The sequence below is a fragment of the Sapajus apella genome, unplaced genomic scaffold (assembly GCF_009761245.1).
Source record: "Sapajus apella isolate SASKATOON/1434 unplaced genomic scaffold, GSC_monkey_1.0 scaffold48, whole genome shotgun sequence".
Classification (NCBI taxonomy): Eukaryota; Metazoa; Chordata; class Mammalia; order Primates; family Cebidae; genus Sapajus; species Sapajus apella.
In genome coordinates, this window is record NW_022436988.1 from 2659320 (window position 1) to 2681244 (window position 21925).

General features: G+C 50.5%; 1 protein-coding gene and 1 long non-coding RNA gene across 4 annotated transcripts in view; one reads left to right on the forward strand and one right to left on the reverse strand.

The window, feature by feature from the left end:
* Positions 1-3679: 3679 nt before the first annotated feature.
* The window catches only part of RNF213 (ring finger protein 213), a 117441-nt gene continuing 99195 nt past the window's right edge, over positions 3680-21925 (reverse strand). For 2 of the 3 annotated variants that reach the window (XM_032241417.1, XM_032241419.1), the window contains 19 exons: positions 20866-20988; positions 19599-19709; positions 18969-19211; positions 18581-18662; positions 17764-17798; positions 15913-16007; positions 14789-14948; positions 14029-14209; positions 12685-12776; positions 11857-12108; positions 10250-10382; positions 9805-9888; positions 9260-9440; positions 8784-8985; positions 7289-7366; positions 6469-6663; positions 5957-6046; positions 5680-5858; positions 3680-4691 (listed from right to left, as the gene is read on the reverse strand). In XM_032241417.1, coding sequence (XP_032097308.1) covers positions 4538-4691; positions 5680-5858; positions 5957-6046; positions 6469-6663; positions 7289-7366; positions 8784-8985; positions 9260-9440; positions 9805-9888; positions 10250-10382; positions 11857-12108; positions 12685-12776; positions 14029-14209; positions 14789-14948; positions 15913-16007; positions 17764-17798; positions 18581-18662; positions 18969-19211; positions 19599-19709; positions 20866-20988 — 2670 coding nt within the window. In that variant the 3' untranslated portion in view covers positions 3680-4537. The remainder of the gene's footprint in view (positions 4692-5679; positions 5859-5956; positions 6047-6468; positions 6664-7288; positions 7367-8783; positions 8986-9259; positions 9441-9804; positions 9889-10249; positions 10383-11856; positions 12109-12684; positions 12777-14028; positions 14210-14788; positions 14949-15912; positions 16008-17763; positions 17799-18580; positions 18663-18968; positions 19212-19598; positions 19710-20865; positions 20989-21925) is intronic. The other variant, XM_032241418.1, reaches the window with a different exon arrangement.
* On the forward strand, positions 14205-20738 carry LOC116525541. Its single transcript, XR_004257722.1, has 3 exons — positions 14205-14615; positions 15727-16144; positions 20564-20738. It is a non-coding gene; the product is annotated as an uncharacterized LOC116525541 (long non-coding RNA).

A 21925-nucleotide genomic window follows, 5' to 3' on the forward strand; every position in this document is an offset into this window, starting at 1 on the left:
TAATGAGAGGCAGTACTGAAGAGGCGTGGAGGGTGAGCGAGGGGGCGTGGCGGGGCACGGGAGGGGCGGGGCACGGGAGGGCGGGGCGGGGCAGGAGGGGGGGGGGCGGGGCCTGGGACAGCTTTTGCGTTGAGGTCCCGGGCTGGGAAGGAGGTTGGTGTATTTGAAGCGCTGAAGTGTAGGCGTTTAACCCGTGACCTTATATTCTACTGGGAGGATTCAGAAGGGCGTGTGTTTGTGTATTGTATGTATCTATCATGTATATTAGAGTCTGAATATAAATGTCAAGGGTGTTAGGTTTTGAAAGGGAAGGTGAGGGTTAATGCTGCAGCAAGGGCGCGCGGGCGGCTCTACAGTGACACAGGTATATTGCAAAAACCCGTGGAGGTGGGCGAGCAGCTCAATGCCAGGGCCCGCCGGCGAGTACCTGCTGGGGTGCCCGGGCGGGAGGGTCTGGGCAGCCTGGCTTGCTGTCCCGGAAGAGGCAGCTAACGTGTTCCCAGGATGAGGCGGTTCCGGCGGAATGTGGCGTTCCTTGCACCTTGTCCCAGCAGAATGTAAGAGGCAGGCTGTTTCACATGGCCCAGACTGCCTTGGGATGTTTGACTTTTACCAAAGTCTGCAACGTGGCAGGGGGCTTACAAAATGGTACAGTTTAGACTAACTTTGAAAGCAGGGTCAGTTTTTAACGAATGACCGTCGCCCACTGCACCCCATGCACTGTGCTCCGCTGCTGACCGACACCGGCCTTTTTCCCATCAGAGCACTGACAGGTGTCTGCCTCACAGATGAGGAAACTGAAGCTTAGGTCAAGCCGCTTGCCCACAGCCAGAGAGCTGGCAAATGGGAGAGCTAGGACTCACAGGCTGGTCTGGGCTGTGTCGGCTTTGTTGGGTTCCAGAGAGGCCAAGGCGAAGGAGCCCTTGGATTTGGTAATTAGGAGTCACTCCTGGGTCCGTGGGGATGGGGCAAAGCTCGTGGGTTCTGAGGAAGTAGCTGTCTCCTGTGTTGAGGTTCTGTTGCGCTTCAGGGCACAGGTGGTAGTGATCGTGAAGGAATACTGGGGACGGTAGGACCCTTTAGTAAGTTTAGGTGTGAGGGTAAGCGCAGCAGAGCTGAAGGCAGCCTGGTGGAGCACCTGCTGGGCCTAGGGCCCCTCCTCCTTTCTAACATCCCTCTGCTTTGGGCCCAGGTTGCTTTCCCATACACCCCCACCTCCTCAAAAGGGTTATCCCCAGCATATCCTGCAGAGAGGGTCATTAGGTGTCAGTTTTGACCAAATTTGTTCTCTTGGGGAAAATGCACTTTCCTGGTGGTGGTTTTTCCAGCTGGAAACGGGATTCGTAATGGCTGAGCTTAATTAATGAACGTGATGGGATCAGAATAGTGCATAATGCAATATAAATGCTAATCATGGCTTGGATTGTTACTCAGCTCGAGGCTCGGGTTTTCTCTGGCCACCTCCCCAGTTCTGCAGCCTCATTACACGCCACATGGACTGTATTAAATCAGAGATGTTTTCCTTCAACACTTTAATGCAGCACTCGCTGCACCCGGGGACCCTCCTCCGGCCTCTAACACTCGCCCGTATGGGCCCAGGTTGTGCTTATGTGCACGGCTAGACTTGGGCAGCTTTACCTACTTGGCCCTTTGAGCCGACATTTTCTTCCCAATAATTATTTAGCACTGGAAGTTTGTTTCTAAATTGGAATTGCCTGAACATATAGGAATGACTGAAATAGCTCATGGTCATCTCAGTTAACAAATGACAGTCTTATAACCATTAACGAAAGGCAAATAATTTACACACACGTAAGGTCCTTATTTTATTTTTTTGAGACAGGTCTGTCTCTGTCACCCAGGCTGGAGTGCAGCGGTGCGATCACAGCTCACTGCAGCCTCAAGCTCCCAGGCTCAAGCAATCCTCACACCACAGCCACCCGAGTAGCTGGGATTACAGGTGCGCACACTCGACTAATTTTTTCACAGTGAGGTCTTGAAGAAAAGGAGATAATGAGCAGTTACAGAGATTTTCAGTTCAGTCACCACCAAGGTAAGGCTGAAGGCACGAACTCCACAGCCCTGAGCTGTCCAGGGAAATGGTGTGAGGATGGATAAAGGCTAGAGGGGGAAGGTCAGGATTGGTGAGGAGGCATCCACAGCTGAAACAGGATCTGCAGGGGGAGGCGAGGCTGGCACAGGGCAGACACAGCGAGTCTTCCTGTGCAGGCCAGCACGCCTCTTCTAGCTGTGGTTCCAGACCACAGGTTTCTCACCCAGAAGAGCCCTTCCTTTTTGGAAGAGAAAATGCAATTTCACCCCTAAAGTGGCACTTTCAGCACTCAAGTGTAATTGGGCTCCTGGAAGGCTCACTGTTTATCTCACCCCAAAAGTGGACTCGCTGATAGGGTTAGCTCCACCTCAACTCCTTGTCAGCTACAGCCCTGCTGTTTCCAGTGTCATCATTTTAGGCAGGGCACGGGGGCTCCACTCTGAGGCTGGCCGTCAGCTTTTAAGCCTCAGATCAGCTAGAGGGCGTGGCACGAAAGTCCACCGTGGACTCGCAGGCCTGCTGTCGTTTTGTCCAGAGGACGTTTCCCATCTCGCATGTGAAAGCACAGCATGTTTTCCGTCTGAACATACCACCTCACGGACACCTGCGAGGGCCTTTCCACAAACCACAGAAACGATTCCCAAAAGCCTAGTTGATGTCTGTGTGCCTTAAATAGAAGCTCTGCCTCAAAGGGAAAGGTTCTTTAGCAGCAAAACTCCAATTTATTAAGACGGGTATAACAAGTAAAATTCACTTTTGCCTGTGCTAGGCATATATTTCTATACAAACGAGATAATGCAAGATAATGACAGCTAAGGCTTTGAGCACAGCATACAAAATGAAATAATTAAAAACCCTTCATAAAAATGGGAAAAATTCCCAGGCCAAAGGGAAAACAAAGGCCTTCACAGAAGGACTGACACCCGACTCCCAGGTGCCGAGGTGTGGCACACGAGAATCTGTGGGTGTGAGCTGCCACCTGATGGCCAGCTCGGAGGTAGCAAAGGAGCTCCGGATGCAAGCTGAAGACTTCCACAAGCCCGCCCCCCCGGCCCCCACACCCATCGCTGGGCGGTGGGAATGCAGATCTCCGTGGCAAGCAGCTCTGCTTAGTCCAGGAGGAGAAACAATCGTGGATGACTGTGTGGAACCAGCCACTGCCTGCAGTTGGGGTCACTCTTCCCTTCATCAGACACCATGACGGCGACATCACCAGAGAACGGAGCACAGCTCCTTCCAGGCCTCCTGCGTGTGCTGCCCAAGATGTGCGTGGCTGAGTTCTAGACAAGCATTTTGTGTTTTTGTAGCTTTCACTCCTTGGGCTCAATTTCAAGTTGATTGAATCGTTACCTCATTTAGAATGTATGATAAGGATACTGCCTCTAACTTGTCAAAAGCTGTGCTGAGCTGTCTAGGAAGAGAAATTAGTCCAAAGAGGTTGTTAAGTGTCAAAGCAGATTTTAGAAAGAAAGAAGGCAACGCTTGAGTGAGAAAGGCAGCACAAGATCCCGGCTTGGGGCCTGTGTTCTTTTCCCTCCCTTGGAAACGTAGCTGGTTTTGTACGCTCTGAGTCTTAGCTTGTATGCCTTGGCTGAGAACCACAGAAAGGACTAGATACTCATATACTCGAGAGCACATGGAGTCTGCGTGTTTATTTGGCATAATGCTAAATAAAAACTCCCCACGGAACTCCCAGAACCAGGCCTGGGACCCAGGTTTACAGTCTTCTGGTTTCTCTCATAATTTTAAAATATTAGGATCAGAAGAATCTTTGGCCATTAATCCACTCCCTTCATTTTATGCATGAGGAAACTGAGGCCCTGAGGGTGTCACTGGCCCAAGTCCGGTGCTTTTCACAATGAGTCTTTTGGCTCTTACCCTTTGAAATCTGACAGTGACTCATTGTGAGGGTATGGGTCAGATCTTGTTAGTCTTAAGGCACTCACAAAATGCCCTGATTTTTCTTGTATTTGTGAGAAGACAAAAAACAGTCTGGCACTTTTTCACATCATCCTGGGAACCCAGAAGTATATGTACGGTACTCAGAATTTAAGGACATGGAAGAAAGAAGAAAGTGAGATTCTCTTCTGTGAGCACAGATTTAGGAAAACAAGGGCGGGGGTGGGCAGTGCCAGAGGCAAGCGGGCTGCAGACACAGATCATTGCTGCGTGTGGCTGAGCTGCTTGCCTCCTGGGATGTAAACTGGTTTATTTCCAATTTCATCTGACCTTCGTTGTCATCTCCTAATGAACAGTACTTATGATGAGAAAGTTTTAGAATATATATATGCATGGTTCAGAAACAGCTTGGCTTTCAGAAAGCTGTCAGCTCACGTAGCACGCCTTGGTCTTGAATTTGGTGCTATGCTGACAGCTTTCCTTCTGAATGCAAAGGCACCAGTCAGTGATGAAGTCCATGCTGGGGGCGAGGCGAGAGGAGCCTTCTCTCCCAAGTCTTACTCAAAGACAGCTGAGGAAATGATTCTATCTCATTTGTCGATCCCGTTTCAGGACAGCAGCTATTTTCCACACTGAGACACAACTGGCAAGCAGTATCTCTTCTGGGAACTGAGATTCCATTTCAGGAAGAATTTCACTTTCTTTAGTTTCCATGTAACTTACCAGAGTGTCTCTCAGGCTGAAAAATCAAAGAATAAGAGCATTGAAAACTGTCCTCAGCCAGTGGCTCACGTGTGTAATACCAGGTGGGAGGCTGAGGCAGATGGATCATTGGAGATCAGGAATTGGAGAACAGCCTGGAAAACATGGTGAAACCCTGTCTCTAGCAAAAATACAAAAATTAGGTGGGCATGGTGGTATACGTCTGTAGTCCCAGCTATTCAGGAGGCTGAGGTGGGAGGATCACTGGAGGCCAGGAGGTGGAGGCTACAGCGAGCCAAGATTGCACGACAGCACTCCAGCCTGGGTAACAGAGCAAGACTCAGTCTCAAGAGAACCAGAAATCCTGAGCAGTTTAAGGTCAATCAACTGAGTTCCTGACCTGGGACTACCATCCAGCCTGGGTGACAGTGAGATCCTGTCTCAAAAAATACCAGTCTCCCATACAACAGAAGGGACAAATCAATCCCCTTATGTCACTTTTTCCAGTTGTCAGCAGAACCAAAATGTTAAGACCAGAAATCCTAGGCCAGGCACAGTGGCTCACACTGTAATTCCAGCACTTTAGGAGGCCGAAGCGGGTGAAGCACTTGAGGTGAGGAGTTCAAGACCAGCCTGGCCAACATAGCAAAACTCCATCTCTACAAAAAATACAAAAATTAGCCAGATATGGTGGTACATGCCTGTAGTCCCAGCTACTTGGGAGGCTGAGGCGTAAGAATCACTTGAACCCAGGAGGCGGAGGTTGCAGTGAGTTGAGATTGCTCCACTGTACTCTAGCCTGAGTGACAGCAAGACTCTTGTCTCAAAAACAAAACAAACAAAAAAAAATACACCCAATAGAGATTAAAACCAAAAAGTTGGTTCTTGGGTGCCCTGGTAATGACAAAAAGCAGGAAATGGGATTCTGTGATAAGAAAGAACTACTTTTGTGTCTGTGGAAGATCATAGGAAAAACAGCAGAATGTTCTGTGTCTGCCCTGCCCAACAGGTGTGCGAATCCATACCTCCACTCAGGGTTGAAGCTCCCCTGGGTTTGGGGGTTCTTTAGTTTCAAGACTATCATTTCGTGCAGCTCTAGGAGGAAGGCGTCTAGGCCAGTCTGATTCAGGAATGTGCCGAGGAGCTTAGCATCTTCCGGGCTCAGATCTGCTTTGTACCTCGAACTGATTTCCCCGAATGGCTCCTAAAACGATGGAAGACCAAATGACACATCAAAGCCTGCAGGGAGAAAGGAGCGCAGTCAGTCCCTCTGTCCGGCGGAGAGGAACGGACCCAACTCACCTTTTGCAGTCGCAGCAACTGTTCAGACTTATGAGCAGACAGAAACTGCCAGAGGGCAATGGAGTGTTTTAACTGGCATCTGTTTAGGGCCTGCAGGAGGAACAGAATTCCTGAGTGGGGGCTGAGGTGTCACCTGAGTGCTCTCCACACGGGCATTCTTCTTTTCACTCCATCTGTACTCATGTTATTTCCCTCCACAGGAAGGCCCTGTCCTGTCCGCCAGTTCCCGCCTACAGCACCTCGGAGTCCATTCACATCACGCGGTTAGCAGGGGGCTTGTGCTCAGCCACATTTGGGCTCTGTCTAGACTGCTGGCATTTCTAGCGAGTGTGTCTCTGCTGTCCCCTGTGTATTTACAGTGGACTGACCGGGTGAGCGGTTGTTCTCATCTCCCCATCCTTTTCAGGCAGCCTGGAGTGGCACTCCCTGAATGTCCTATCACAGCAGGAAGCAGGGAGACTAGGATGAAGGGCTGTGCTGATTTCCTTGGAGAGCGCCTTCGTGTGACCCACCTGTAACACCTGCGCTGTCTGGTCGCCCATCCGCAGCATGTCTTGAATATACACATTCAGGTGCATGTTTGGATCCCCGCCTGCCGTGCTCAGGAACCCCAGAGTGACTTCTATGACAGACAGCGCTTCACAGGCATCGCTGTAGGACTGCAGCTGTCCACTGATGGCACTGAGGGTTGAGCTGGGGAGGGAGGTCTAGGAAAGGAAAAGCAGGAGAGGGACCTCTGTGGCTGGCTTCCTGTTTCTCACCACCTGGTAAGAGGGCTGAGCCCCTTCGCTGCCCAAGCCACAGGTGGGGTCAACTGTAAAAGTAACAGTTGACACTTGGGCGCACTATGCAGGCAGTTGTCCAGACTTTCCATAGAAATAGATACAAGGGCAGTGAATCCTCAAACCACCCTGAAGACCGTGGGACACACACAGGTCTGCCACCAATACCAGCATGCAGAGAGCAGGCACGGATGGGCTCCATGACACACAGATCTGCCACCAATATCAGCATGCAGAGAGCAGGAACAGATTGGTTCCGTGGCCTTTCTGCCTCAGCATGCATGGCCATGACATCATTCCTAAGCATTGAACCCATAAGATGTCAATCTGCTTTTACTCTACAAGAAATCTTGCTGTCTTGCTGTCTTGCTTGCCCTCTGCAAAGAGCACTGGGCTCTTAGGGAGCCCCCTGGGGTCCTCAGGGAGGCCATAGAAACTGCGGGTCACAGCAAACACCCAGGGCAAGCTAGAGTGGGCCTAACATGGATGACAACACGTGTTGTCAGAAGGCAAAAAGGCCCGTGCCAAGGAGAAGGGTTATGGGGACCACCTGTGGCATTTTGTTCTTGATGTCCATAAAGAGATTTTCGTAGTTCCAGTCGTGTCTGTATACCAGGGTGGGTATTCCCTAAATTGAGAAAGAAAAACATTTTTAAAAACTAAATCCATCGTGGACGTTTCCATCAGATGACAAACAGAATCTTCAGCCAGAATTCCAGTATAGTGCCAAGCTGCCCAGTGTATCCCTTGGCAGAGAGCGCCCCTCCCTGTCATTAACCCACTGTTTACAGAAACAGCACAATAGGGAATCCAGCTGAGCCCCCACGGCCAGTTACAGGACAAGATATTGTCATGTCATTGTGGCCTGGTTCGCCACAGGAGGTGTGAGGGCAAGAGGTATCTGTGTATGGCTCATTCATGTATTCAGCCACTGAAGGCAAAGACCGGGCACAGGCAGTCACTCTGCCGGTGGACAGGGAAGCGAGGCGGAATTATAAACAGCTGTGGGCTCTCAGTTCCAGGCCCACTTGCGGGTGGTGCGGGGATAGATGTACATAGGTCCAGTACATTTGACTGCAGCTGGAAGGAACAAGTGCCCGCTGCAGCTCCCGTGCGTGAGATCATGGGAGGCAGGGTAGGGAGGTGGCTCGGGCTGGAGGCAGGGCTGGGCCAGGCTACAGGGCCTCCCATGCTGGACCACAGTGTCAGCTTTATCCCATGTGCAGGGAGGCCAGGCAGGGCCGTCAGCACAGTGTGAAGAAAGCCAGATGTGGGTTTTAGGCTGTGGACTGAAGAACCTGGAGGTGGGGACCAGTTAGGAACTGCCAACAGTCCAGGTTACGGACAGATGCTTTTAACTCGAGTGGGCTCTGGCAGTCAGATGAGGACCCAGAAGGCACAGCTAGTGGTGCCTGCGGGCAGGTTCTCTGAGGAGGCTGAAGGAAGAGGGGCTGTGGGGGTGGCAGTGCCATTAACTGTGGTAGAAAAACCTAGATGACGAGGCCATTGAGACCTCCACAGTAAGCCAGGCACGGTGGGTGGCTCACGCCTGTAATCCCAGCAGTTTAGGAGGCCAAGGCAGGCGGATCCCTTGAGCCCAAGAGTTCAAGACCAGCTGGGCAATGTGGTGAAGCCCCATCTCTACCAAAAAATACAAAAATTAGCTAGGTGTCATGGTGCACACCTGTGGTCTCAGCTTGGGAAGCTGAGGCGGGAAGATGGCTTGAGCCCAGAGGTGGAGGGAGGGCGCAGTGAGCTGAGATGGCACCACCGCACTGCAGCCTAGGAAACAGTGAGACCCTGTTTCAGAAAAAAAGAGCTCAACAGTCCCTTGGGGGACCGAGGTGCAGATGGCTCTGCAGGAGGGGGCTCAGGAGAGCAGGAACAGACCGGCTCCATGACACACAGAGGTTGTGTGGGCGTCAGGGTAGGGATGCAGATACTGTGGGGTGAGGCGCTTCTCCCTCTCACAAGAGACACTCCAAGGGCTGCTGTTCTAGCAGACACACTGACCAGACCAGCAGTAGTGGTGGAGTCAGCCCTACCTTGAGGCTCAGCCAGGGCTTGCCCTGGAGGAAGCGGCTGATGATCTGCCGCTGAATCTTCTCCAGGTCGAACTCCTGCAGGGTCTGCCTGCCCTGCTCCACCTGGTACTGGCAGTTGGAGAGAATCAGCGGGATCAGGTCCTGCTCCACTTCATAGTTCATGACGTGCAGGTCAGTGACCTCGGAGGCATCCACGGAATAGCTGAGGGGCAGAAAGACAGCGCTCGGCATCCAGGCCAGCCTCCAGGCCGGGCGCGTGGGCTGAAGGCTCCAGGTTGCAGGGAGCTGGCTCCTCTGTGATTTCCCACAGCTGGAGCAGGTGAATACCGTACCCAGGTGTGGGGTGGTCGCTGGTTTGTGAGGGCGGCTGAAGGGGTGTCTGTTAGGAAAGGGGCTGAGGCTTGCTTCTGTCTGCCCCACTGGGCTGGGGACCCCGGGCCGAGCAGGCACTACTTCCTGTTAGCTCATGCACACACCTGCTGTTTTCCTTGGAGAATTTTTCCACCGCGTAGATGATTTCGTTGTGTAGGCGAATCAAATAGCTGACGAGAGCGGTAGCACAGAGACCCAGGCCCCGTCGACGTGGCAGGAGGATCTCAAAATCAGTGTCCAGATCCAAGTCCGTGCTGCAGTACTCTTGAGGTAGGCTAATCTCACCTTTAAACAACAGGGTCATTCTTAAGCAGAGAGGAGTTCAACTCCTCATAGAATCTAGGCATGGAGAGGAGGGTACAGAAGCCATCAGCTCCACACAGAGCTGGGAGCTGGGTCTGGGTTCTGCGCCATCTCGTATGCTGATGAGTTTCAAATGCTCAGTTTCTCAGCTCTCTTGTTCAAGCCATTTAGGGACTGAAGAGGACTGAGGGTTTATTTTCCTCATCCCAGACACCGCCATCAAAAGAGTCACTAGTTAAGCATTAACACAGTGCTGTGTTCACAGGATGGGCCGAGTCAGGCTGATGGGAAAAGCTTTCAGACCAGGCTCTCCTGGAATGCTTAGTGACGGGGACAGGACACTAACCGTTTGTCTCAAGTGATCTTCTCAGTTTGTTCCATGTCGACAGAAAGATGGTGATTCTGTTCTGCAGTAGCTGCCTTAACCCATCTGTTGAATAGAACACTTTGTAAGAGCCCTGTGATGGCAACCCCCCTGCTGGGGCCACACCACCCTTGTCACATGTTCTGCCAGGAGCCCATCTTTGCTGCGCTGTGCAGTCGAGCATGTCTGAGGTGCTGTTTGAAGCACTGAGCCGAGTTTGCGGAGCTAGAGAGGGAGGTGCTTTTCAGCTGCAGCAAAAGCTTCTGATGTTTTTGGGGTTCAAGTACCCTTCATCTCATGCTAAGGGCTTAGGCTGTAGAGTGCCCATCAGTCCCTCCTTTCCTCCCCCCCCCCGCCCCCCTCTGCAGCGATCCTTTCAAACCACCAAATGCGGGACAGTCCTGGTCTCGTCAGAGCAGAGCCACACCTGAACTGTGGCTGCTGATGAAGCCTCTGATGGAGCGGTATTCAGCCTGCGGGACGTTCTGGAACCGCTTCACCAGCCCCCTTTGCAGGGCCAAAATCTCAGGCAGGAACTTCACCAGCCTCAGCTCTGCTTCCTGGAGAAGGGAAGACCACCTGGTAACACTTTTTATTTACCTAAAACATGTTACTGGGGATATAGACTTTGAGGCTGGCGGGGAGACTTGTATTTCTAGCTTAATCTGGTCAGTGTCATTTTCTGTGACATGGCATGGAGCTTGAAAATGGAAAAAGGGCCCTCCTGCTCTTCCTGCAAGTCTACTGACGGTGCAACATGTTAGAAATGGATGACGGAGAAAGCGGAACCCGGCCTCTGTGGAGATGGTACATCAGCCACGTGCACCAAAGGCTGATGAAGGAAATGTGCCCCTGGGCCCATGTGACTGGCTGGGTGTGGAGAGAAGCTGCTGAGAAGAGACCCAGAGCTTAGGCAGCGAGGGCTGGCGTTATTCCTGGGTGTCCTTCTGAAGACCCAGGATCTAAACATCTTCGATATAATGAAACCACCTCAGAGAGACAGCACAGCATTGAGAGGAAGTCCTTCCTGTCATTGGAAGGACTAATATTTCCTAACTGACCAATATAAACTTCCAATCATCTTCTGCCCTGCCAGACAGCAAATACTAGTTCATGGAGAGAAATGATTAGAAAATCTGTCATAGAAAATGAAAGTACAAATGGATGAAAGTTAGAAAAGTGTGCCTCCCTGCCTTCCTTCCCTCCTTCCTTCTCTCTCCCTTCCTCCCTGCCTGCCTGCCTGCCTTCTCTATTGCCAGGCTGGAGTGCCGTGGCACAGTCTCAGCTCACTGCAGCCTCTGCCTCCCGGGTCCAAGAGATTCGCCTGCCTCAGCCTCCCAACCAGCTGAGACTACAGGTGTGTGCCACCACGCCCAGCTAATTCTTTTGTATTTTTTATAGAGATGGGGTTTCTCCATGTTGGCCAGGTTGGTCTGGATCTCTTGGCCTCGTGATCCACCCGTCTCGGCCTCCCAAAGTGCTGGGATTATAGGCATGAGCCACCGCGCCCAGCCAAAAAGTGTGTGTTTCTAATTCCAACAGACATGATCAGTCCACTTGATGGCTCCCCAGTACCCCACCACCGTCAGCACACAGCCACTCGCTCGCATCTTCCGCCTGTACCTCAATGCCTAGGCACAGGGAGGAGTTAGGTTTGATCTGCCCATGCTCCAGCACTGCAGACAGAGGAACGGCGGCTGGGAAAGAGCTGCCTCCTTTTCTGTCTGGCTGAGTGATGACGGAGGCCTTCTCCTGACCTCCAGCTTCCCCACAGGCCACGGCTAATCCCAACCTGGGTGTGTATTTCATCTGTGACTTGACACTTCAGGCGATCATACGGTTTGATATGAATGAAGATCTCTGTCCGTGAGTCTTCTGCTACAGACATTCTATTTAAAATCAAAGCACTGAAATAGTCTGGTGAAGACGTCTCGTCTTTAGGAATAATTATACTACATAAAAGCCCAGGGCCTTCAGGTCTACTGGGGAACTCTGCACCGAAAAAGGGAGGCAGCCAGGGTGAGCCAGACGTACCTTCTGCAGGAAGTGCCAGAGGACGGGCACTCTTTCTTTGCCATTTTTCTGCTCCACGATGTGCTGGAGGTGCTCAACTGTAATTCTCTTCCTGCAGCTCCAAATCTTAGAGCAGTGGACCACACTTTTCCGGGGCAGGTGGGGCAGGAAGGTCACTGGGTCACCATATATTATTTTGGCCACAGGGTTAGAGCTGATACGCTTATCTTGGCTGATCTGAATATGAACGGCGGGAAGGGTTTTATCTAGATGCTGGATGGAGAAGATGAAACAATTCTGGAAGTGAGGTATTGCCACAAACAGATTGGAACACCCAGTCACTCCACCAGTGGGTATCTGCATTCTAGGGAGTTTGTCCCCTGCTCTGAGTGTGTCATCAGGCATTCCCTTTGATCTTTTATTCTAATTTCAGTGTTGTTTATAGATTTATGTCTCCCCAAACAGAATGAGATTCGGAGACCTGTATCACTCTCAGTAGTATTGTGACTGCTGGATGAGCAATTCATCTATGATTGTCGGCTCATTTTTAGTGGGTATCTACGTGATAGTTTGTTTCTCTGCCTCATACATTACTCTCTGCTGTAAAAAGTAATGGAGAGAAAAATACTGCCTGCACTTGGATTCCCAGTAATTCCTCGGACTAACTCATGAGCAGCTGCAGGAGGGAAGAGCACTTGGGGACAGGAGGAGGATGGGGTGACTCGAGGTGCAGAGTGTCGGAGTCGGGCTCAGCCACAGGCTCCTGCTGGCACCGCTACGAAGGGCAGCAGACGCCGGGAGCCTTCCTTTCTGGGCAGGGGAGCAACACAGCCGCCACTCACTGCTTACCTCCAATTCAGGCGAAATCACAGCCGCAATGTCCTTTTCCCAGTTGTTCCTCATTTCTTTAGTTGACAGTCTTATGTCAAAATTTAAAAGTCCTACAAAAAAACCCCAAAATGTGTAGGTTGCCCAGGGCACAAAGAACACAGCAGTCTGTGTATATTAAACACTAAGCAAGTGTTTAATGGAAATAACGCTCCCTTTGAAGCAATAGTTTTCTAAATTAATCTAAGTATTTTGAAATAGTTCTGCCGCCATCACCCGAATGATCTTTAAGATAATGTCAATCTCTAAAAATTCCCTCTACCTTACATAATTGTAATCTTAGAACTATTTTGAAAAAAGTACTGAAGGAACAGAACCTAAGCTTCAAAGCCCAGGACGTAGTAACGGGCCGGGCCGTCACCAGCCAACTCAGCTGCTGCCACCCAAGCCTGAGGCGGGCCACACAGATGCAGAGTGCTGCAGGAACAGACTGTCCGCCTGCCTCCAGGATTCTGTCATTTCTTCAGTGTGACTGTGGGTGTGCGCACTCATTGAAATCCCACCAGAATAAGAGGCCTAAAGTCAAATCAGATTGTTCAAAATGGAAAATAAATACGAATGCGGGTTTCAGGCAAAGAAGTATCTGAGGTGGGAGCAGATTTTCTTATCACGGGCAGGACTTTTCATTGCTATTGTTATTACTTTAAATAACATTGTCCTCACAATAGTAATTGTGGTTTTTGCAGATTAGCAAATCACTTTTAATTCTGCCACTCATGGATAACCATTTTACTAAGTTGTTTTACAGACCTTTTCTTTCTGTATGGATTTAAAATTTTTTAAAATTAGCTCAGTGAATACAATATTTTATAGCCTTTTTTTTTTTACATAACTGGACATATAAACATTTAATACATCAGCACACAACTGCGATGTGTTTGGGAAAGCAGGAGCTGCAATGGTGACGTGTCTTTGACACACACTACCTATGGGGGTGATACGCACTCCCAGCATGGTAGGGAATGACCTGTGGGGCTGACGTTGGAACTGAAAAGACTCCCATATATGCACGCGGACCATTTCTGTGCAGGTGCACCTGAGTACTGCGGGTCTTAGCCAGGCAGAGGTGAATAGAGAGAACAGAGCAGCTCCTAACATCCTCTGGGCAAGCAACGTGCTCCCTCTTCCCAGCTCCAGGCACTGCCTTCCCTAGACACGGTTTTCTCTGTGTGTTCTCTCATTCTTTCCAGCCATAGCACGGACAGAGCTCGGACTGGCCGCGTGTGGGGTGGTCCAAAGACAGCGAGCCGCTTTCACTGCAGTTGTGCCACGTGATCCCCGCCCAGCCCCTGCCCCTTTCCTCACTCTTGCCAGAGGGCTGGTTCCGCTCTTGGAGAAGCCCGCGCAGGACGAGGTGGACTACACTGGTGGTCTCATCAGCACTGTGTCTCAGTATCTTGGTCAACTGCTCCAAGTCCTTCAGGATGTGCTGCTGCAGAAAGCCTTGTGGATCCCTCACTGGAGGCTTAATGATGTTCATCAGAGCCTATGGGGGCAACAGAACAGAGCGCTCAGTGGGATTTGGGATCTGGTTTGTAGATGAGATGGGGAGCCTGGTAGAGGCTGTTGGGAGTGGAGCGCCAGCACTGAGGTGGAAGGAGGTCTCTAAGATGAAAGCTGTGGAGTGATCCAAGCACGATTCCAACAGGTAAGAGGAAGGCGAGCAAGCGGAACAGCTGCTAGCTTTTCTGTTATTAGAGTGAGAGAGAATCCTCAGAGCCTGTACTTTTTGCCCTCTTGGTTAGTATTATCTTAGAAGAATGCAGTGTGCTCTGTGTTTCTTCCCTAGAGCCACAATGAAGACACAGGTAAAATAACGCAGATGTCAGCATCTCTACTCCCTGATGTGGACCAAAGACACAGTTGTTGATCGGAAGTGGATTTTATATCTGGTGAGTACTTCCCCATACCCTCCTATGCCACAGGGCATGAGGATGTGTAACCTTCATATAACTTTACAGACTAATTATCTTCAGAATGCAGAAGCTAGGACTCCCTGGGAAGAGGGGAAAGCAGGTTCTTCCTAGAGTAGCTCAACGCATTGTTTGGCAGCACCGGGCTATACCTGGGGACTCTGGGCAGCTCCCAGAAGCAGAGCCAAGTGAGTAAGTAGCCGGATAAGTATGAAGACCAGTGGGGGCAGCTCTCGGTCACACGTCACCACCAGGTCTCTCTGCTGTGGGTTGCCTAGCACGTGGCCAGTCTGCGTTCTGTCTTCGTTGTTGCTGGAAAGAACAAGAGAACACAAGGTAAAGGCTGAGGCCGGCCGCTTGGGCGCACTGCACATTCTCAGCGCTTGGACTGAGGCTCATGGCCGAGAAGACAGCTACGTCCAAAGAACTTCTTGTTCCACTAAGCCCAGGCCATGTTCCTAAGAGTCTCTCGTGACAGACTGGCCTTTCTGGCGGACTAGACCCCACCGCATTCTCAGCGTAAAGTGGCTGCGCTGTGCCCTGTTGATGCCGATCCTGGGGCAGGGTGTTAGGATGCAGGCCTGGACCCATCTTTTCCACTGAAGTCTGTTGGGAGAGGAGCAGCTGGGCTAAGAACAGCTAGAGTTTGGGACAGTTGGTATCCCATGGGTGTCCATGTTCTCATTTTCCCAAAGGAACAACTGAGATCCAGAGTCTGGCAGATGGGAGGTACAGTGTGGTAGATACTCTCAGTGGCAAAAACATGAGAGGTTGGAGGACACTGGGCTAGTTTCTGGAGATAACATGAAAATATGTGCAGCGGTGACGGCAGTGGGACAGTCGGAACGTGAGGACTGTGCAGGTCCCACTCCTCTCTGAAAGCAGTACTTAGAACCGCGCTCATCTCAGTGTGGGGTCAGGTTTCTATCTGAAGTCTGGCATTTGATAAGACTATGTCTCCTTCTTTTTTCTCAAAAAAAAAAACAAAACACCACCGCATATTTCTATAGAGGGTGCACCCAAGGCCCAAAAGGAAGACACCTGTGTTAATATTAACGAGTATTAAAGTGTAGTCTGCTTTGCATTTCAGGGCCCAGTGAGCCAACAACAGGTCCGATACCTCCCTGCTGTGTGACTCGTGGGGCTTCGGCATTGCTATTCGGCCTGACACAGGTCCAGATTAGTACTATCTTGAGTATCACTTTATCAGCTGGAAGAAAAACAGCCTGACACCCCAAGGTTTGATAATTAGGAAGTACAGCCCCGGCGCACATACCTGACCATTTTAAAGCCGTCCTGAGGTCTGTGGTTAACGCCTCCAATCGGTGCACGACAGTCAATGCATACGCTCTGTTCCATCGGCCTGCCGCACTACAGTGAAGACAGAGGCCGCTCAGAATCACTTCTGGAGCCAGTACCATTTTATGTACAAATGCTGTCCTGCAAATGACACCCCCTTATCGCTGGAGGATGTGAGCGGCCTCAGATTGTCTGTTCCAGCATTTCAGGTGGGTAGAGAACCCATGGGCACAGGGTAGGTACTCACTAATGTTGTACATGGGCAAATTTGAACTGGTTTTTTTTTTTTTTAATGAGACAATTTAAGCTTTATTCCCAGGGTGACACTTTACAGGCAAGTACATAAAATTCAACCTTCCTTTCTCATGTTCAGCATTTTTTCAGTTCTTCCGTCTATCACACTGGCCTGTAGCCCTTCACGATCTAATACCAAGAACACTAGAATAGCTTCCAAACTGACTTCCTTATGTCCATTTGGACTTTCATATATTTATCTTGCTCTGTCATCCAGGCTGGAATGCAATGGCACCATCCTGGCTCACCGCAGCCTTGACCTCCCCAGGCTCAAGCTGTCCTCCCCACCGTAGCCCTCCAAGTAGCTGGGACCACACGCATGCACCACCGTGCCCTGCTGATGCTTTGTGTGTTTTGTAGAGACAGGGTTTCAACATGTTTCCCAGGCTGGCCTGAAACTCCTGGGCTCAAGCAATCTGCCTGCCTCAGCCTCCCGAAGTGCTGGGATTACAGGTATAAGCTATCACACCTGGCTTGGACTTTTTTATTTTAAAAAATCCAGTCATATGATCTACTTCCAGAGGCTCATTTTTCAAAATCGGATATTGTGCTACTGAATACTGAGAATCACAGCTGACAACAGACAAACCAGTCACAAAATTTCAGAGCTGGGAGCATGCCTGGATAGAATCTATTTCAGTCTCCTCATTTCATGGACAAGGAAGTGATTGAAGCTCAGAAAAATGAAATGTATATATCAGTTTTTCTCCTTTCGTGTCTCTTATATACTGTATTAAATGACACATATCAGGCTGGGCACAGTGGCTCATAATCCCAACACTTTGGGAGGCCAAGGCAGGAGGATCACTTGAGCCCAGGAGTTCAATGTTATAGTGAGCTATGATCATGCCACTGCACTCCAGCAAGAGAGCCCGACACTGTCTCAACCAAGTAAGTAAGTAACACTAACGAATTACTACCGTGTATGAGCTCAACCCACCAGGCTCTTGCTCAGCAAGTATAGACACTATGGAGGGCTCTGAGCTAGATGCTTGAGAATACAGACAGGAATAATCACGTTCCTCTCCACGGCACACAATCTACAAGTCGCTTCTTCCCGTCCTTTGACATCTGGACGAGCCTTCTCTATGGGCTAATCATGCAGCCTGTGGTCCAGGCCACACCTTGCCATTCTATCAAGACCAGGGCCACTGATCCCGTGCTGCAGTGGCTAGAAAGAATGGCTAGCAGCAGTTCCCAACCAGTAGCAATTTTCTTTCCTAGGGCGCCTTTGTCAGTGTCTGGCTTTAGCTCTGACACTGGGAGGAGGAGTGCTCCTGGCCTCCAGGGACTCGAGGTCAGGCATATTGCCAGACATCCCACAGGCTGTCCACAGTGCGGAGGCTGAGAAGCCCCAAGCTAGAAACCCTTAGCACCATTGACACTGCCATGCTCAGAGCACCCAGGGCAGTCCACAGTGAGCCTGTGCTCTCCTCGAAAGCCGAGAGCCTCACTCTCCTCGCCCACGATCCTGCTCCTCCCACCCTGGCATGCGTGCCACCCCTCATGCCCTATCTTAAATACCAAGACTCACCTCTCCCACGGAGCAAGGATGGCCATTGGGACAAGCTGTGAAGAGAATAGGACACACATTAGCTAATGAGGTTTCACCAAATCACCCACATTGAAAGGGGAAAGCTAATTCTCTACTCTCTGGCCCTGACCCAAATATGAGAATGGGTGTCCAGGGCACCCACCAGATCTGGAGCTGATCGGTTAAGTGCTATGACACCTGCCTGATGCTCAACAGGTGTATGTTGTCAGTGAAAAATGTCTGAGTTTAATTGTCCGAAGCACAGAGAAATCAGAAGATAGGCCCGTAGCAGGCGCACTTCTGGAGCGAGGTGGATAGAATTCTAGACCCTTCAGTCCTCTGTGATCCTGTTTTTTGTCGCGAGCGTATTTTATAACAACTTTGAAAACTAGTTTTAAAACATTTACTCAGGCAACAGCAAAAGTTACGTGTCAGGGGTTCTATTAGTCCGTCTCCCAGTGCTATACTTCATGTATTTCAGAAGAGCTATCTTTGTGTCAAAAACTTGTTTTGTGAGGGGCCTGTGAATGCGTCTCTGCTGTGCTCCCCGTCCCCTCCGCCTCCCAAAATAGCGTATTCCAGAGAACAGAAGTGCATCCCAGAGGGTCTTTTCCACACGACTAGGAAATGCAATGGTTTGGATCATCTAGCTAGTGGAATGCCAGCTCCTTCAAGCCACCCATATTCTTCAGACACCATGGGTAGAAGGCAGATGATCTGGGACCTTGAGGCACAAACCAGGTGGACCCCAAGTCGAACCCAATGCTTCGTGGCATCCGGACACCCCATGAAGCTGAGAGGAGACCCCAACACTTACTGTACCAGGAGACTCCCTCCAGACCTTTCCATCTCCTAGCCTGAGCCAGCAAGTCTTCAGGCATGGTTGGGAGAAAGGCATTCTGAAAAACAAGAAAACAGAGCACTAGATAAGTGAGCATGTGGACGGTGTGGCTGCTCAGCAGGAGGCCTAGAGGAACAAGGAGAGCGGTGCCTTCTAGTTGACTTCTGAAGCTATCTGTGAAGAAAACAGAAGAGCTCCCAGTGAAATAACAAAGGCCAAGGCAAGTCTGCCACTATCCTGTGTGCTCAAGAATCAAGGAGATAAAGATGCTCAAGAGTGCCCACGGCTGCAGCTTGGTCTCCACGGTGACAAGCTCTCGGCGCGGGTACTGGGGAAGGCCAGTGGAATCGGAGCCTATTCTTACCGCCATGTCGGCTGGGGAGAAGGCCAGATTCTTTAGGGGTCCCAAGACTTTATTCTGTCCGCACAGAAGGACGGCTGCAGTGTGAATGGCCATTTCTGTCACTGTGCCCTCAAGGCTGCTGTCACTGGGGCCCGCCCTCAACAATGGCAGAGAATTGTCCACGAGAGATGTTGCAAAGTGCCTGATATCAGTAGATGAAAGGATCTTGCATTCGCCAATGAACTGGCTCACAGCTTCACGTTGCTGACAGGAAAAAAATAACATTAAGATACATCAAAGAATATTGTGTGAATTCAGAGGTCTGCTCTCAGGCATACGCTGACACCAAATATACATCAAATATCAAGGTAATTTTTCAGAGAAGAGAATTTGCGTAAACAAACACAGCCTCCACGTGCGTAAGCGTCAATTCTGATATTCTGTGTGTGAAACATTGTCTTAGGTTCTTTAGTTTTCATTGTAATTCTGCAAGCTTTGGGTTAAAGAAAATAGTTGTTCCATGTAACAAGGTTGAAAACCTCCATCCTAGATTAAAAAATTATGGCATGATTTGTGTTAACTTGTATTCTACTCAATAAAGCCCCTCCAAACACTGAGACTTTGAACCCAGCCTTGAAGGCGGTTACTCACCTCTGGCGTGGGGTGGAGGCTCGCATTGTGGGATCTGTACAGAATAGCCACCTCTCTAAACAGCGCCAACAGGAAGTGGACTGCCTGCAGGGCTCTGGGGGTCCGGCAGGCCTGCAAAATCATGGGCATCAAGTGAGAATTTAAAGGCTCAGCAGGTCTTTTTCTTTTTTTTTTTTTTTTTTTGAGATGGAGTATTGCTCTGTTGCCCAGGCTGGAGTGGAGTGGCACAATCTTGGCTTACTGCGACCTCTGCCACCCGGGTTCAAGTAGTTCCCTTGCCTCAGCCTCCAAGTGTATGTGGTGTGTGCACACACACGTATACACACGCATTTTTTAAGTAGAGGCAGGGTTTCACTATGTTGGCCAGGCTGGTCTTGAACTGATCTAACCGCCTAGGCCTCCCAAAGTGCTGGGATTAGAGGTGTGAGGTACTGCCCGCCCCCACCCCTGGATCTGCCTAAGGGCCAAAGGCCCACATAGTTTGCATGTGAAAAGGAAAGTACCTCAGCCCTCAACCCACCAATCAGGGAAGGAGCCTTTTCTAGGCCTGGACACCTGGGGTCAGGACCCACATGGGCCATCAAGTGGCAAGCAACTTTTGGGCTACAAAGTTCCTAAAATACTCTCAGATTAAACTCAATGCATGTTTAGCAGACAGCTTAATAACAGAAGCAACGGAATCACCATCTGTTCTTCTGACTCCTTCACTGGTCTTAGAAACTTCCTGAGCAGAAAGGATTTTCTATTTCCTCCTTTCCTGGCACAGGAACTCAAAAAGGAAGCCAGATCAGACCAATTTAAAGGTTAGATTCTAAAAACATCTTTATATTTTTTAACTTCCCACACTACACCAACGTGTGTATTTTTATTAAGCACAGGCATGTCTGTGAATCGCAAACACATATAGATAGGAATTCTGCTATTAATAGTCGTGTCAGCATCTTTCTGCCACTGTTTTCCCACAGGGTCTCAAAGGAAGCAATGGACAGAAACAAATCAACAGGGGCTGCCGATGGCCTCGGCAGATCAGCAAGACAGCAAATCTGTCAACCTGGCCCAGCTGTCGCAGCTGTCCCGTTCCAGTCACTGGTTAGCTCATACCGGCCAGGTGCGCCCCGGAGGCCATGGGCATGGGACTTGCAGTACAGTGTCACGTGATCAGGGCTTCAGTGGTCCACCACCCTGCATCGCTTGACGTCACCCAGGGAACACGCAGGCCCCAAGGGGTGTCATCTGGTATCAGTGAGAAGCCACGGGCCCACCCTACCTTCAGAGCAGTCTCCATGTCCAGCGGCTTGCACTCGAGGACAGCTTTGGCCACAGTGTCTCGGAGGGCCTTGTATTCATTGCCATACACCAGGTACCAATCCATCTGGCCTGGGTGGTCCTTCTGCAGCCCCGGGAACACGGGTTAGTTGGGGGTGAACGATGGGAGGAATGTTTTGCAAAGAACTGTCTTACTAGGTGTAGGAGCAGGTGATCATTTGAGGTTTAAAGGCAGCCGAACTGGGATTCCCCCACCTGGCCTAAGGCAGGGCAGTCTGGTGCCTTCTTGGCAGGAGCTTCCTCCTCCGTAGAGGAAGAGGTGCGAGAGCAGGGAACGCCTGGGGACAGCAGTGCTGACCGGGGAGCTGCTTGCTTCTGACATTCGAGGCGTTGCACTGCACCATGCCCGAGGCTGGGTGACTCCAGTCAGGTCAACTCTCAACCCCAGTGGGTGGTCACAGTGCCAGGTTTTTAGTACCATTTTTGATCCCCAGGACAATAAGAATTTGTTAATTTCTGGGCACCTGGAAAGGACCACTGAGAGGCTTCAAAGCCTCTTTTTTGGGAGTGGGAAGGAGTGGTCTCACTCTGTCGCCCAGGCTGGAGTGCAGTGGTGCAATCTTGGCTCACTGCAACCACCGCCTCCTGGGTTCAAGCAATTCTCCTGCCTCCGCCTCCTAAGTAGCTTGGATTACAGGCACCCATCACCACGTCCAGCTAAATTTTTTTTACTTTTATTTTTAGCAGAGACAAAGTTTCACCATGTCGGCCAGGCTGATCTCGATGAATTCCTGACCTCAAGTGATCCACCCACCTCAGTCTCTCAAAGTGCTGGAATGACAGGTGTGAGCCCCCGCGCCCACCGGGGGCTCACACCTGGCCTTGAAGCCTTTTACACAGTTCTTCTATTCTTAGTTCTCACTCTTGCATCTCTCTGCCTGTCAGAGGTAACAAGGCCGCACCTTGCAAGGTGAACTACGTTTAACTGATCACCAGCTGGGGCAGATCAGTGGAAGGCGGAGAGGAAGGACCAGACAGACAAGCACATGTTTCCGCTCCTG